The 15,426-nt window shown below is 41.6% G+C and overlaps 1 protein-coding gene across 7 annotated transcripts in view; it reads left to right on the forward strand.

Moving 5' to 3' along the window:
• The window catches only part of tacc2 (transforming, acidic coiled-coil containing protein 2), a 54,979-nt gene that overhangs the window by 24,416 nt on the left and 15,137 nt on the right, over positions 1 to 15,426 (forward strand). For all 7 annotated transcript variants that reach the window (XM_083923301.1, XM_083923304.1, XM_083923305.1 and 4 more), the window contains 2 exons: positions 2,771 to 3,046; positions 15,194 to 15,300. In XM_083923301.1, the coding sequence (XP_083779427.1) occupies positions 2,771 to 3,046; positions 15,194 to 15,300 (383 nt within the window). The remainder of the gene's footprint in view (positions 1 to 2,770; positions 3,047 to 15,193; positions 15,301 to 15,426) is intronic.

Genomic DNA, 15,426 nt, shown 5'->3' on the forward strand with positions numbered 1-15,426 from the left:
CTGTCTCTGCTGACCTCACCAGATGGGAGGAGGGGAGGGACAAATAGACAGACGAAAGGACAGAAGGTGGAAAACAGGGAACAAAGTTGCGAAATGAACACTGTACAAAAATGTTACAAGTTCGAGCATGTTGTGCTCCTCTCGCCTACTTGATGTTGAAGCTGTCTGATTTACGGTTTTTAAAGAAATCACATCTCAGTAGTGGTAAAACAAAGTATAGTAGACTTTTGAAATGAGGAGTTAATAAATTATTGTGGACTTAAAAAAATAAAGGGCTACTGACATACGGCATAAAAGTGCCATTAGTAAACAGTAATTCGTTTTAATAAAATATAATACCATCGTTTGTAAAGCCATTACTTATGAAACACTATGGGAATGAATGAGTCACTACTCAGCTCGGTATGTAGGATATTTATCATCCATGTTTTCAGAGTTAAAAAGGAAGTAGGATGTGCTATAGCCCACACTGTACTGTAAATAGACTTGTGCCTTCGCAAGCACAAGTGAAGTAGGTAATCTCATGTTTTTCATTGATTCAACCCCACTAGACTGATTTTAAGTCAGGATGGGCAGTATATTGATATTATATCCATATTGTCATGTGGAACTAGCTTTCGTCTTTGATATTGGTATATATTGCTTTTGTAATATGATGTATGTGTTGACTTTTCCTAATTTTAAAGGCTACATTACAGTAAAGTGATGTCAATTTGTAAACTCACCAAACTGTTCTAGCTCTTCCTCTACCAACTCAGTTATTATATCCACATTACTGATGTCATTGTATTGTGTACATATAATAATCACCTATAATATTTTCACTATCTATATATACGTATTCGGTCAAAAATATTGTGATATTTTAGTGATAATTTAAGAATAAGTGGATTATTTATGGTGTGTGTGTGTGTGTGTGTGTGTGTGTGTGTGTGTGTGTGTGTGTGTGTGTGTGTGTGTGTGTGTGTGTGTGTGTGTGTGTGTGTGTGTGTGTGTGTGTGTGTGTGTGTGTGTGTGTGTGTGTGTGTGTGTGTGTGTGTGTGTGTGTGTGTGTGTGTGTGTGTGTGTGTGTGTGTGTGTGTGTGTGTGTGTGTGTGTGCGCAGTATAAGCTAGCTGCAGGACAGAAATGGTCCTCATCACTTTCCTTAGTACCTTCAGCTGGTTTTATTTACAACTCTGTTTATCTTTAAACACCCTGCCTGAACTTTCTGTCTTTCGCGTCCAGCTGTTTCCCGTAGATTACACTAAATGTGGCGTGTTTGTGGCTGGAACACAGTACAGGCAAAGTCATTTTTGTTTACTTAATACTCAGTCATTAAATTGGAGGTTTGAGAATTAGGATTGTTATCTGTACTGTGATAGAAAATTACTATTTATCCCTGGAGTTGCCTTGTAAAAATCTGTATTCGCCCCTTTTGAGATGCCCTTGAATAACGCCCTGTGCACTGCTTAACTACCAACAGTAAAAACTGTATCGGACTTTCTCCAGGTGTTAATGCCAACAGTAAAACTCCACTGATGTGAAGAAGTGTGCTGCTAAAAAAGGGCCTATGTGCTCTTTCTAACTTGTTGCATTCAGGTTTGGTAATAAACCCTCTGATGGTTCATATACATCATATTTGGAAGAAAAAGAAGTTGGGAAGCTCCAGCTGTTAACCTGAGCAGGTCAGCTGCCATTATCTCCACATAAATGCGACTAAACCAGTAAATACTTGAACTATTGTGTCCAGGGCAATCGTATTTTCTGCCAATTGTCTCTTCTCTATACGCCTGAATTATCTTCCTATCTGCTACACAACACTTTTAGAGACAACAGTAAGTCTTATGAAACTGTGCTCTGACTGTGTTGTGTCTTGGTTGTTTCTATTTCCAGGCTGCATGTGCCAAGTTGGCCACAGATGCTGACATATGTATATGTATAGCTTTGGCCTGCTGGTGTAAGTCACTGAGTAAGGATTTGTAACGAGAGGAATAGGACCCACAATAAATGAAGAAATGGATTTGTATGACGTTTCCTCTGCTGCATCACTTTTTTAATGGAATGATAGGAACCAGACTTTGTTCGATGTAAACTGTACGCCCTTATAAAAAGAACACGCCCTCATTAAATGCTGTTAAATCATGAGTTTACTGGAGAGAGAGACGGAGAATAACAAGCTCCGTTTCAGTCTGAAATGAGCTGGAAGGGACATTTGGAAAGTGCAGCTCAGCACACAGTTGAGTTGATGCTTGAGTTCTGTAAATGTGCTTTAGTTGGAGGAGCTATTGTGACGCTCTTGTCTGCAGGAAAGGCTACTGCGCGGGGTATTTTTAGAGCTAAACAGGAGGCATGCCCCCAAGTGGGGAACAGCTGCATGGGCGTCCATCGCATTGCCTGTCAGATTAGAGAGCCTACCACTCCTGATAAGACTGTCCTGGATTGGGGCCAAATCCACTTCACCAGGTGGCGGGTGACAGAGCCAGACATCCTCAAGCAGGCTACATCACTGCAGAGGGCAAGTAGAGCAAGATAGGCAACATGGAATATCGTCTTAGGGGACTAATGAGAGAAGTTACATTTTTCAGTCAATTCAAATGATAAAGCATTCTTGGGATGATTGGAGTGAGCATTTGGGTGAAAACACAGTGCTCCATATTTCAGTATTTTAAGGTAAGTTTCCGTCATGGTTCATTTGTGTAGAGCAAAGTGGAGAGTGTACTCAGAGGGCTTCCTAAAACGCTGTACCCTTCTTGTTTCAGTCTGTTGATGTTTTGCTCCCTCCCCTGCAGGTCCTCCCTCCCTGAGAGACTTGACTGTGACCCTGCCTCCCTACCACCTCCTACATCCGAACACCACTTCCTCCCAGCCCTCCCTCCTCACCTCGGAGATACCGCAGAGTTCCCCACTCCCCCTCCCACACCCCCGGAGAGACACACTCCTGAAGCTCTACCAACCCCACCTGCATCTCCCTCCTTTCCTCCCCCTCCTCCAGCCTCTACCTCCCCTCCTGCTAACCAGTGTGAGGAGCACTGCCCTACTTCTGCACCCTGCCACCCTCCTTTAAGGTATGCACATGAACTCTGCCTGACTGTCTGTTCCTGAACCAGTTCATTTCCTATTCCACTCCTCACAGTAGATTTGTCAAGTGCTGACATTAGTCCGTTTATCCTGCTTGATGAAAAGTAGCCATGTCCTTATCCTCTCGGCCTCAGTTCAGGTCAAATAACAGCATTAAAAGGACATCTGGCACACTGAATTACCTTATTAATGTTGAAGATAATTAGACTACTGGAAAGGTAGTCAACCACGCTGTTTTCTTTTTCTAACTTGAAGAATTATTTATACTCTTCTTTTTAAAAAAAGTGATAGTATGGTGGGAAGATACCATTCTCATGTCTTGATGGTAAATATGTAGCTGGGGCATGCAGGTGGTCTGCTAAGCATAAAAACTGGAAACAGGGAAACAGCTTGTCTGGCTCTTTCCAAAAGAAACACAATCTTCCTACCCACACCTCTCTAGATTATTTCTTGTGTAGTTGCAGTAACTTCCTGGACTCTACGCTGGGGTCCTGACAACTGTACCCAGGCCAATAAATAGTACGAGGCACATTATCCCCTATGAAACGAAATTAATTTACAGTTTTACACTTTTCTGTGTGGATTAAACAAACAAGATATAAGGTCTAATATTTGTGGTTGCTGGAAGGAGGCGTGTATTACTTCTGGGCAGCCAGGCTAGCTGTTTTTCCCGTTTCCACTATTCATGTTTGTGCTAAGCTAACCAGCTGTTGGCTCATGCTTCATATTTACCATACAGACAGGAGAGTGGTATCAGCCATCTCATCTAACTCTCGGCGAGAATGCAAATAAGCACATTCCCTTAAATGTTTAATTATTGCTATAAGGAATAATTTTCACAGTGGTCACCATATATAGAAACATTTCATACTACATTATTACCATCTTCTAAGTGAAATACAGTCTGCTATTTCAGCCACCCGTCTTAAAACCTCATGAAATTACAGATTAGCTTTGCCATGCACGTCTACCACACTAACTCGTTGGAAACAGGATTTGTATGAACTTAGTGGTCATGGAAACTCAAATGTATACTGTGTAATTGTGGCTTGTTAATAGTGGATATATCAAAAGCATGAAATGTTTATATGTGGCTCTTTTAAACACTACAGGATAAAACAGAGCACTTACACACCACACTTTTTCACAATAAGCCCCGTAATAATAACCACTTAACATATTATGGCTCATTTCTTGCCATTTAGGCTGCTTGTGTAGCGCCCCAGTCATGGCACAAAGCTACAGAACACAATGATTTTTTATTCATAACACCGATGCTGATTACATTTAAATGCTCCTATTATCACGGCTGATAATCCTCTACAATCATTCTTGGCTTTGCAATTTATTTCATAGACTTACTTTTATAAGAGGGGATGACTCAGCCACTTTCACAGTGCACTGTCATTTACAACCAGCAGAGGTCGTTTTCCCCCTTCACAGAGTCCAGTGTTTATGTTTTACTGCCAGCCTGTGTCTGCACTCTGCTGTCTGAATGCGGCAGGTATATTAAAGCAACACGGGGAGACACACCAGCTCTCATATATGCATCAGTGTTGAATGGGAAAAGACTCAATGTTTTTTGGGTAGAATTATACACATTTACTTTAGACTCAATTCTATTTGTCTTCCTAAATGCCTCCCTTTCTCTTAAGAAGAGCAGAATTTTGAGAAGGCGAGGCTGGTGTTGTTATATTATTTATGATATCTGAGAGGATTGTTACTGTAGGTAGTAAAAGCACATGAAGGGATTATTCTTTTTGGATGTCACAGATTGTTCAGTGTGTCTGCAGGCAAACACACAGAACAGAACAATCCTGACTATTCCAACATATGTGTGGGTTTTACTGGGCGATATATCAATATTATATTGATTGATCTGAGATATTGAGACATAGACATAGATATTGTTATAGATTTTGGATATCGTTATATGACACAAGGGTGTTCATTTCCTTGTTTTTTAAGCCTGGAGTAAAGTGTTGTAATTTTCTGAATTTAGACTGTTCTAGCTGGGGTATTATTTGCCTTTACCCACTTGATACTGATTATCTATTATTATCTTCCAAATATCTCATTGTGTAACTATTTTGTGAAATAGTCAAATCTACAATATAATTGAAATATCAATGTATTTGGTCAAAAGAAATCATCATGGTTCTGCTCGACATTTATTATATTGCATGTTATTATAACATCTTGTTGAAAGGCACTTGAGTTAAATTGGCCAAATGCTTTCCTCCTCCAATTGAGAATTGGCCTCCTTCAGAATGTGATAATCACAGTCTTAGTCATCCAAAATCAAATTTACTTTCTGTGCTTTTTCCTCAATGAATCATTGAGAATCACATGAGTAATAATTAACCCTTCTGTCAGGCTTCCTTCTTTTGAGTTAATAATTAAATTGTCAGTGACTCACACACATTTTGTACTGAAGATTGTCCCTGACAGCTAAACTGTGAGGAGTGCCTTGCTTCTTTAGTTTTTCTGGATTCCTATGAAAACCCCCAAAACCAGCCAGCTCCTTCCCTCTACTTTTAATTATTCTAAAAGCACTCTCTTTCTTCTATTTGACACTGTAGAGAGAGAATATTATAAAGCTCTGCATTTTACATTACTTGCGTCCTCATTTACTTGCAGTTAAGATAAATCTGTTGTTCCCATTGTTTTATACCCAACAACTCATGTCTGCTATTGAGATAATGAGTCGATGGATATCTAAGCCTTTCGTTTTGAGGTTTCCCATCAAAGTGCCCTGATTTTTCGCTGATTGCTTTTATATTTTACTATGATGATAAAACGAGAGAGAAAGTCTGTTAAGGAAATATACTGTAAACGCAGACAGAAGTCTGAGAGTGGATGTTTTGTAGATGCGGCCTCAGTAAATTGATCCCGCGTGTGATTGTTTATGGGAGCAATGCAGCCTTTTCTTGGCATATGGGAATCAATACTCTGGGCTCTTACTCTGTCTGATTAGCAGCTGCAGGGGGTGGGTCCATCTTTTAGGGTCCTTCCCTAGGTTTTTGCAGTTTTTCTTGCTTAGGGTTATTTGAATAATCTTGGGGCTTTGAGATTAGCATTGCCAAATTAAGGGGCATATTGTTTGTTTTTGTTTAATTTGATCCTTTGGCAACCTTTGAGACCGATACCCATGATGAAGGGACATTCTTGAACTGACTAGACAACCACAACCTGAATTTCACTTCAACACTTTTAAACATTCTTAAAATTGACCCCCTTTTTAGGTCATGTTTCTCATTTCTAAAGGTCCCATATTGTAAATAAGTGAGATACCATGTTTTTTTTTATTATAAAGCAGGCCAAGGTGCTATTTATATACTGTGTAAGTATGAAAAACACTCAATCCACAGAGAAATATCAGAAACTGTGCCTTTCTTCTGTACAGGAGGACTTCTGTACAGTTATGTCACAACTATACTACATATAGGTTGAAAGTGCCACTACAGTGCTGTTACAGTCATTCCACAGCTGCAGTGAAGGTGTAGAGACACCAAGAGCGCAGATGCTCAAGACCCAGAAAGTCTGACCAATCAGAGCAGACTGAATTCATGTACATTAAGACAGTCTGAGAATTTGTTTTAAATATTAAAGCCTGTAAAAATCTCCTAGAGTAACACAAGCTAACAATTAGAATAATATGGGACCTTTAATTCTGACTTAACTGTAAGTTTTGGATTTTTTTTTAACACAACCAAAACCCATTTGACATGTACATAGAAGTCATATTTTTTCTAATACAATCTTCTCACTTAGCTTCAAAACACACCCATGACACCACAGATTGTCCTGCACCATCACACTCTGCTTAGAAGCATACACTATTACATTCAAACCATTGCAGGCTACACATATATGGATCGTAGTGACCCTGATTCGTCTTGAGTGCCGCTATGAATCTTTCAGAAAAAACTGCCACAGCCATATCTTCCAGTGCCTGAGTTTGTTGAATTTTTAATTTCTTCGTTTTCTTCAGTCTACTGTTGAAACAGCAGTGCAAGGCCAGGCTCTTAGAGTAGCGATGCAGAGAGGATGTTCAATAGAACAGTAACTTGTACTTCATACATACATGCTTTGCTGCCCTAGATACATCTTTGAACTGGTATGGGGGTAGGGATGGCAATTGCAATCAATACTTTTGCCCCAGAAGGGGTGCATGTTGGGAGCTGTGAGTGGGCAGCATTTTTACTTGTCCCCTTGGGCTGTGAGACATCGACCAACAGGCCCATCCGAGACTAACATGGCATTGATATTGTTTGTGAACATTAGTTAATGGACTTTAAGTTTATATGCAAACACTCCCCTTTTCAAAAGTGGTGTCAGGTTCGACATGAACAGTGGGGTTTTGTGTTCAACGTGGAACTGTAGATTCTGGTGTTTTAGTCCACACAGAGGTACGACACTTGAAACCTGCGTACAGCAAATTTGTGTGACTACAACTGCTTCAGGCTGGAGTTGCTATTGTAGCGAGCCCATGTTTCCTTACTATCCCACGAGTGTACAATAGATTTATTCTTCTCATATTTCCAACGCCTCTCTTTCCCATTGCTCCTTTACAATCAATGGGAAATTTGCAGAACCCTGCCCCCGCTCTTCTATCCCACAGGACACATTATCTGTGTCTGTCACACGCACAAAGATGTTTAAGAGAAAAGAGAGATTGGAAAACACGACTAGACAAAATGTAATTATTTCTCTTCCAGTCTTTGATGTAATTCAAGTTTTGATGAGAGTGCCAGTAAATTAAATCAGCAACCCAGCCTGCTGTCCAGTGGTTTAACCTCATAGACCATATTCATTTAGACAAATTGCGTATGTCCCTGCCTCCTTAGCAAAGTACACCTCTGGATTAAGCTTCTATAATTAAAATTAACATTGACGTTTTTCAGTCTGATAATGGGTCGTCAGTGTTACTTGTCTAATGCAATATAGTATAATTTGGATTTTTGTCTCTTTTTTATCCCATAACACCTGTGCTGGTACAGAGCTGCTGGTGGAGGGACTTGATTGAAAGGGAATATAATAGTGTCTGACTTGAATAGTACGCACGCATACTTGTTTCTCAGAGTCTATTGTTTACCTTGGGCATCATTCTGGTTGGCCATGTTGAGCGCTGGAAGCTTCCATTGTGTGAAAAGGAGGCACAAATATTACGTTTTAGCTGTGCAAGTCACTGCGTGACAGAGGGGGAATCCTGGCAGGAGAAAAGCAGCAGAGGGAGGAAGAAGGTGACAGAGATGGTGAAAGAGAAAGCGTCTGTTAACCAGTGTGATATTTGGGGGGTCTGCTATTGTTTGGCTCCCCTGCATAGTCACGGTGGCGGATGAGAAAAAGCCTCTTGTCTTTTTAAAGGCACAGGAGGCTGAAGTCAGGGGAGAGAGTGGAGGAGAGAGGGGGGAGGAGGCAGCAAGAGCAGCCACACAGCTCAGCGATATCAGCAGCCAAACAGAGAAGAGGCAACTCAGACACCTCATACAAGACGGCAAGAAAGAAGGATTATTCCGTCCTGTTTTGTTTTGGATTATTGTCTTTTTAACATTTTGCTCTTGGAGATTGTATTCCTCCCAGTGTTGCATTATTTTTATCTTTTTATCAGATGAGAAGCAGGAATCTTCTCAGTCTGTAAGCAACAGAGGCTCAGGGATGCTGTGCACAAAGTGAGAAGCTCTTAAATCATCCACTGCTTTGCTCCTGATGAGAGAAGGAGTTGCTCATCCTCTGCACTGCAGCACAGTAAACTCACCTCCTGCCCGCGTCCTCTGTGAGGATCAGACCGAAAAGGAGAGAGGTGTTTTGGAAAGGGGGAGCAGGTGGATGTCGAGGGTGGCTGGAAAGCAGGAGCAGGCAGGGGGGGCAGAGCTAGCTGAGGATGGGAGCCAACGAATCCATGGAGCAAGGAGAGACCCCCTTTCCCTCTCAAGATCACATGTGAGTGTGAATCCAATGCGACCGACAGAGCACGTCATCATTGTTGTCGTTTGCTGTTGTGATGTAAATGAGGATGAAAGAGTCTGAGCACGTGCAAAGTAACATGTGCATCAGTGTGTCTGGACTGCAGTACTGTAGCCTATGTATGATATTAGTGCTTCAGGAGAGCCTGTGGGAACCAGAATTAGGCAGTGAGTACAGTAGGTGCCCCCGGGAGGCTGGTGAGGTGATGTTTTGTTCTGTATGAAGGAGGACGCGACTCACCACGCTGGGAGCAGGAGCTACTAACAGTGTTGAAATAGAACACAGTGCGTAGGGGTGGAAGAAAATAACTCAGGAACATCAGTAGATGAGAGAGTTAGAGAGGAGGAGAAATGGAGCAAGAGTGCTCCACTTTGCTGTGTTTTATTTATATCTCAGACACTGCTGCACAGGAGAAGAAGGATCAGGGGAGAAACAGCCAGGAGCCTGCGTGTGTGTGGTCTGTGTTGCAGAAATGAATGATTTATAGCATAATACATAAGTTATTATTCATCTCAAAACACAGCTAAATTCAGACCTCAGAGGACTCAATGCTTTTTAAAAAGAATATCAGCAGTACATTATAGGCTCTTTTTGTAATTTAGTTTATTTGACAAAATGTATAAGACATTGTCAGTCCATCAGTCCATCCTCGCCACAACAAGATAGAGACCGCTAATGAACGACCAAAGTGTCAGACACAACCACAACATCCCAACACAACAATCCACTTATAGTAAAATATACCAATAAAATAATATCACATTGAATATGTGTCTATCTAAAACAACTGCGGTCATGACTTTGGCCTTTTTCTGAACTTTTTCTTAACAGCTTGTGGGTTCCACACTTCCTTAACAGTACGAGGTAGTTAATTCCACTAGCACCAGCATATAAAAGATACCTTACCAATCATGGTTTTGAATCTCTGTAGTTCCAGGTCAGCTGCCCCAGCTTTGGTATTATTGAGGACGGTTAAATAAGCAGCTGTTTTCCTCCAGGTGTGCAAAACAGAAACACTGTGCCTACCTTCCCATCCACCAAAAATAAGGCTTTTACTGAGTTCACTGCCTGAGTTTCAAAAGCACTTACAGTATAGAAATCATTCACACATGAAAGCACTGCAGTGCTCTGATCTGGAAGTGTAAGGTACCAAATGGACCAAATTATGGTTATGCTCAAGGGAACTTTTATTTCTTTTCATTTTATTCAGAAATCTAAATGTGTGGCTGGTTTGTTTTTGTGTGTGCACTGATTGAAGGGGGTTGGGATTCTACTGAATGAACCTAGCATCTGATCTCATCATCAAAATGGAGATTTAAGTTTAACCCCCTCCTTGCGGGTGCACTGACTCCGAGACCTGGCCTGTTGTTGTTTAATATGCCATCTGCTTGCAGTCCAAGTCTCAGATTATGCTAGATGAGATAATCTCAGTCTGACACCCTTTGCTCTCAGTGGCTTCTTTGTTTTGACAACTGGGTGTATTTCTTACCACCAGATTTGAGGGTTTCATCAGTCTGGATGGAGATGAGAGACATCTGCTCTGTTTGTATGATCTGACTGAGTGATTCTCCATAACATTTCATTTCCTGAAGTTGAGGAAGCATTTGCAGAAGACAAGAGCAGCTTTGCACTATTTTCCCATTACACAGCCTCTTTAAATTGCTCCCTGGTCAGCACATCACATCTGTGTAGAAACTGGAGAGGCTCTTGTAAAATGAAAATAGGTTGTGGCGTTTCACAGGGTGTTCAGTGCCTATGATGTAATACTTTATATCCAGACACTCAGTCATCAGGGGGATAAAAGCACAGCAGCTCCCTCTGTTGGACTCATAGACTGTATACAGTGTAATGGGGGACAGACTCAGCATCAGTGTCACTATCTTTTTTGTATTTTACATCATTCTACTATCATTCGTCCTTTCACATTATAGAACTGTTATTATCATATATTCAAAGTACACGTTGTAAAAGATGTATTTCCCAATGCCACGTTGAAAACATTTCTGTTCAGGTACATTTTCCGATGAAATAATTTAACTGATACAGTTTATTCATTGATGATTGTTTTGTCACTCACATTTGGTAATGCAAAGTATGTGACAGTTTTAAATGTATCTGTACTGCTACTAGGGCTGCAACTATGATTATTTTCAGGATCAATCGTTTGGTCTATAAAATTTCAGAAAAAAAGTTTTGTCAGTTCAAAACCCAAACATATTGAGTTTAATGTATGAAACAGAGAAAAGTGGCAAATCTCCAAATTTGAGAGGCTGGAAACAGCATTTTTTTAATCTAAATATTTTTCAATTCTTTTTCTGTCATTCAACAAATGGATTAGTCGACTGATCGTTGCAGCTCTAACTGCCACATAGCCCATTTTATTCTAATGAAAACCTACACCTGACTAAGTTGCTGCTCTTTTCCTTTCTGTCCGACAGAAAGTCAGAGGACTCTTTAATGCCCAAAAAGCTAACAGCTGATCCAAAATCAGCCCGTTCAAAAACAGCTGAGAGGGAAGGGACCACTTAATGAGGAGAAGATAAAGGATGAAGATTAATTGTAAAGAGCAGGAGGTGAGGCAAAGTGAGAAAATGAATGGTAAATAAAGAGTGGAATGGAAAGAGTTAGTTGACAGTGAAGCCCATACAGTGAGGGTTTAGTGTTTAGAGGGAGGACAGCAGCTAATCCATTGAGGCTAATCACACAGCTGCTTAAAGACCAGCAACCAGCCTCCATTCATCCCTCCCTGCTTCTTTCTTTCTCCATGAGCTTTGATCTAATCAGTCGCCTCCATATCACTCTTAAACATACAATTTCTTTGTGTGCAAAGAGCGGCATTTGCATTGCCAACCTCTTCACATTTTTTAAGAGGAATGTGTGTAAATAGGACAGACAGGTGGTGTCAGGTTTACATGTCGGCGTAGCCCAGTTTCCCCCCAGCTGTTTGGACAGGTCGAGTTGGATTTGGCTGAAAGCAGAGACATGTCTGGCTGTCTGAAATGCAGCGTCTCCCTGCCTCACGCTGCAGAATTGCTGTCTCCAGGCAGTCATCTCAGCCTGTGAGAGGCTGCTATTAACTTCTGCTTTCTTTGTTTCTATCCCCCCCATACCCTGACTACTCACACACACGCTGCGTTTCCTCTCTTTATGTTTTGTCTGCAGCCAGATCACATAAGAGCTTCTGAAAATACACAAAAGACACTCCCAGATTGATATTTACCTGTTTTAATTACAGCACTCCTTTCAGTGTATAATTTCATGTCTATTAGATGCCATTTGTTTAAACTTGAATAACGATGATCAATATTAGCTATTCTGTAGGGAAAAAGAAGAGTAGAATAAACCAAAAAATAATGCTGCTTTTCTTTTTTTTTCCTGTGAAAAAAGCCCAGTATATCAGAAAATACACTACAGTGGACCTCTGTGGTTAGGCAATCCTCAGTTGTGTGTGTTTGTGTTGGATTGTGTAGAGTCAGCCATCTTTGTTTTTTTCTCTCCTTCCAACGTGGAACATATGGCGGCAGCAACCTCCTGTTACCATAGCAACACAGTGTTTGCAGTCACAGGAAAAATGTCCTCTGCAAGGACATAAACGGAGCAACGCAATGAGGCCTAATTACCTTATTGCTTATTTCAATTTTATTTCCATCCATCCTTAATATTATACGTTTTCATAGATTAATTTGTTTGGTGTGTGGCAAGTTTTTCTTTTTTGCATTGACACACTACACTTGGAGCAGCCTGTCAGACCATCTGACACTATGAGGCTGGTACCTAGTCATGGTTCCAGATGGATCTCCAGGCAGAAAGGTCTTATCCTGCTGGGACACACTGGGCCCCTCACAGAGATTACTGCCATGTGCTGTCTCGTTTTTACATCACACCACCCTCCAACGTAATGGAGGTGTTATTAAGGCTTTGAAACCTGATGAATTGTTTGGATTTGTCAGTAGAGCATATTGCCGTGCAATATTACCCTCCTGCCGTATTGTTGCTTTAGAGGAATATCCATATCTGCTGTGATGTGACCCCGGGGATAGTGGCCTTATTGCCCATGACAACAAAAGACATTTATTACCAGCTTCCTTCATAAACACTAACGTCTCAGTTCTAAATTTTTGTCACACCGGCTGTATTGATGGCTAGATGGTATTTCAGGCCCCCCGTGTCTTTCACACTACATACTACTACGTCTTTTATTTGACCCATGTTTTTGCACACGTGTGCGACAAAGCCCCCCGCTGAATGCTCAATGGCTTCAGCAATGCCTTGAGGTGAATCTCTATAGATTAGCTAAATCAATAGGGTGTATAGGCTTGGAGGTGTCATTTAACTCTGGAGGTCCTTGTCTCTTCTCCTCTCTATGCTCTTGTATTTGTACATGTGTGTTAAAGAGGTATCGAGGTCCATAACAATGGCACATTTTTGTCTAGCCATTGCATTTGTCGTTCCTGTTTTATGTTGTTCGCTGTAAAAAAAAATTCCATTGTATGTCCAATGATGTGTTAGAGAAGCCACCTCATGCAACTGCACATGATAATATTTTTCAGGCATCAGTAGTCAAAACAGATAGATGTCTGTCAAGTTTCAGTGTGTCTGTGAAAATGACCCAGGTATGTATGGCACAATCTGGGTGTGTCTTTGCGATGACCAAAAAAAAGTGTAAATTTCCTTAAGTAATTAAGGCAGAAAGGGTCACCATGGTATGATGGGACAGAAAATATATATCTGATGCAGTGTGATGGTATAAGTCATGAGCAAGCTTTGGGCTGCCTTTTCTTTTGTACGGATACAACAACGTGGTTCAGGAGCAAGAGACAGAGAGGTAGAGGGAGGGAAGAAAGAGGAGCGAGGAGGGCTGTGAGAGAGAGAGAGAGAGGCAGAGGGTAGAGAGAGAGAATATACAGTATGCAGTCGGTGGGCTTCTGCAGCCAGTCTCATTCAGATTGGGAAGCATCATTTTCTACTGGGGAGAACTGGAGACAGACTGATGGCTACAGGAGCAGCGTGAAAGGACTCAGATTGTAATTTAGAAACAAAGAGATATTAGACTTTTGAAAAAAAGAGATCAGTCAGAGGGAAGGTCTCGGTGGTCTTAAGTCATCATCTTAGAAAGAGGCGTTGGGTCTCTACCTGTGTGTGTCAGGCATTAGCATTGTGGTGTAGCCCACCGGCAGCCATGGCAGTGACTACGTGGCAGGCTCTGTCTCCACTGCAGTGGGCTCGCTGGGGCTGGGACACACTGCTGGGAGGGGCAGGAGACGGGGACAGCCCGGGCTCGGATCCGGCTCTCGGGCTCCTCCGGAGTCTCTCCTGGGGCTCACGTCATGACAGCATGATCAGTGCTGCCGTGGTCAGACAGAGGTGAGACAGGACGGGAGGCTGAGCTCACATACCGCCAGATGATACATTGATCAACGGACCTTGGTTGTGTGTGTGTGTGTGTGTGTGTGTGTGTGTGTGTGTGTGTGTGTGTGTGTGTGTGTGTGTGTGTGTGTGTGTGTGTGTGTGTGTGTGTGTGTGTGTGTGTGTGTGTGTGTGTGTGTGTGTGTGTGTGTGTGTGTGTGTGTGTGTGTGTGTGTGTGTGTGTGTGTGTGTGTGTGTGTGTGTGTGTGTGTGTGTGTGTGTGTGTGTGTGATGCAGGACTTCGTAAATGTCTCTGTTTTTGGGCTCAGTGTTACCCTCCTTATGTATTTCATATCTGTGATAAAGATCTTGAGGTGGTCTTGTATGTGTATGGGTGTTTCATGTGTGTGTGTTAAGGTCGGGTAATCCTTTGTCTCAGATGTGTCGTTATCTGTCACCTTACTGCAGATTCAGCAATTTCATTTGTAGCCATAAAAGTCTACAGGAAATGAAAACAGAAACACATACTAGCCTGGGGACTATTTTTAACACATACAGGGAAAGCACTTGCTGCCCTTCGTTCCTGATACACATAACAAAATACTGTCCTTACTGTATCCGTATGATGACATATTCACACCGTATATTGCACTGAAGATAATATTGAAGCTGCTTTCTTGGAAATAAGCGTATCCTTTGTGACGTCCTGTGTCTGAAGGAGAGAAGTTTAGCACACCCTCATATGACGTCTGTCGTTCTGTTACAGTCACTCAAGTCATTACAGTTCAAGTCTGATGTATGCTCATGTTCTGTTATAGGAGTTCAGACTCTGATGGAGCGTTTGAGACCCCTGAATCCACAACTCCAGTGAAGGCTCTTTCTCCTGTAGATACCCCAACCCAGCAACTAACGTCAGATGACAAAGGTAGAGTAAGAAAATTATGGCATGATAGCTCTTATTTATACAGTATGACGCTCATTTCACCGCCATAAGAAAGCAGGTGTAGGAAAGTCTTGTTGCACCACCTAGTGGAATAAAGCAGTATTTCCC

The sequence above is a fragment of the Echiichthys vipera genome (assembly GCF_963691815.1).
Source record: "Echiichthys vipera genome assembly, chromosome: 11".
In the NCBI taxonomy this organism is placed as follows: Eukaryota; Metazoa; Chordata; class Actinopteri; order Perciformes; family Trachinidae; genus Echiichthys; species Echiichthys vipera.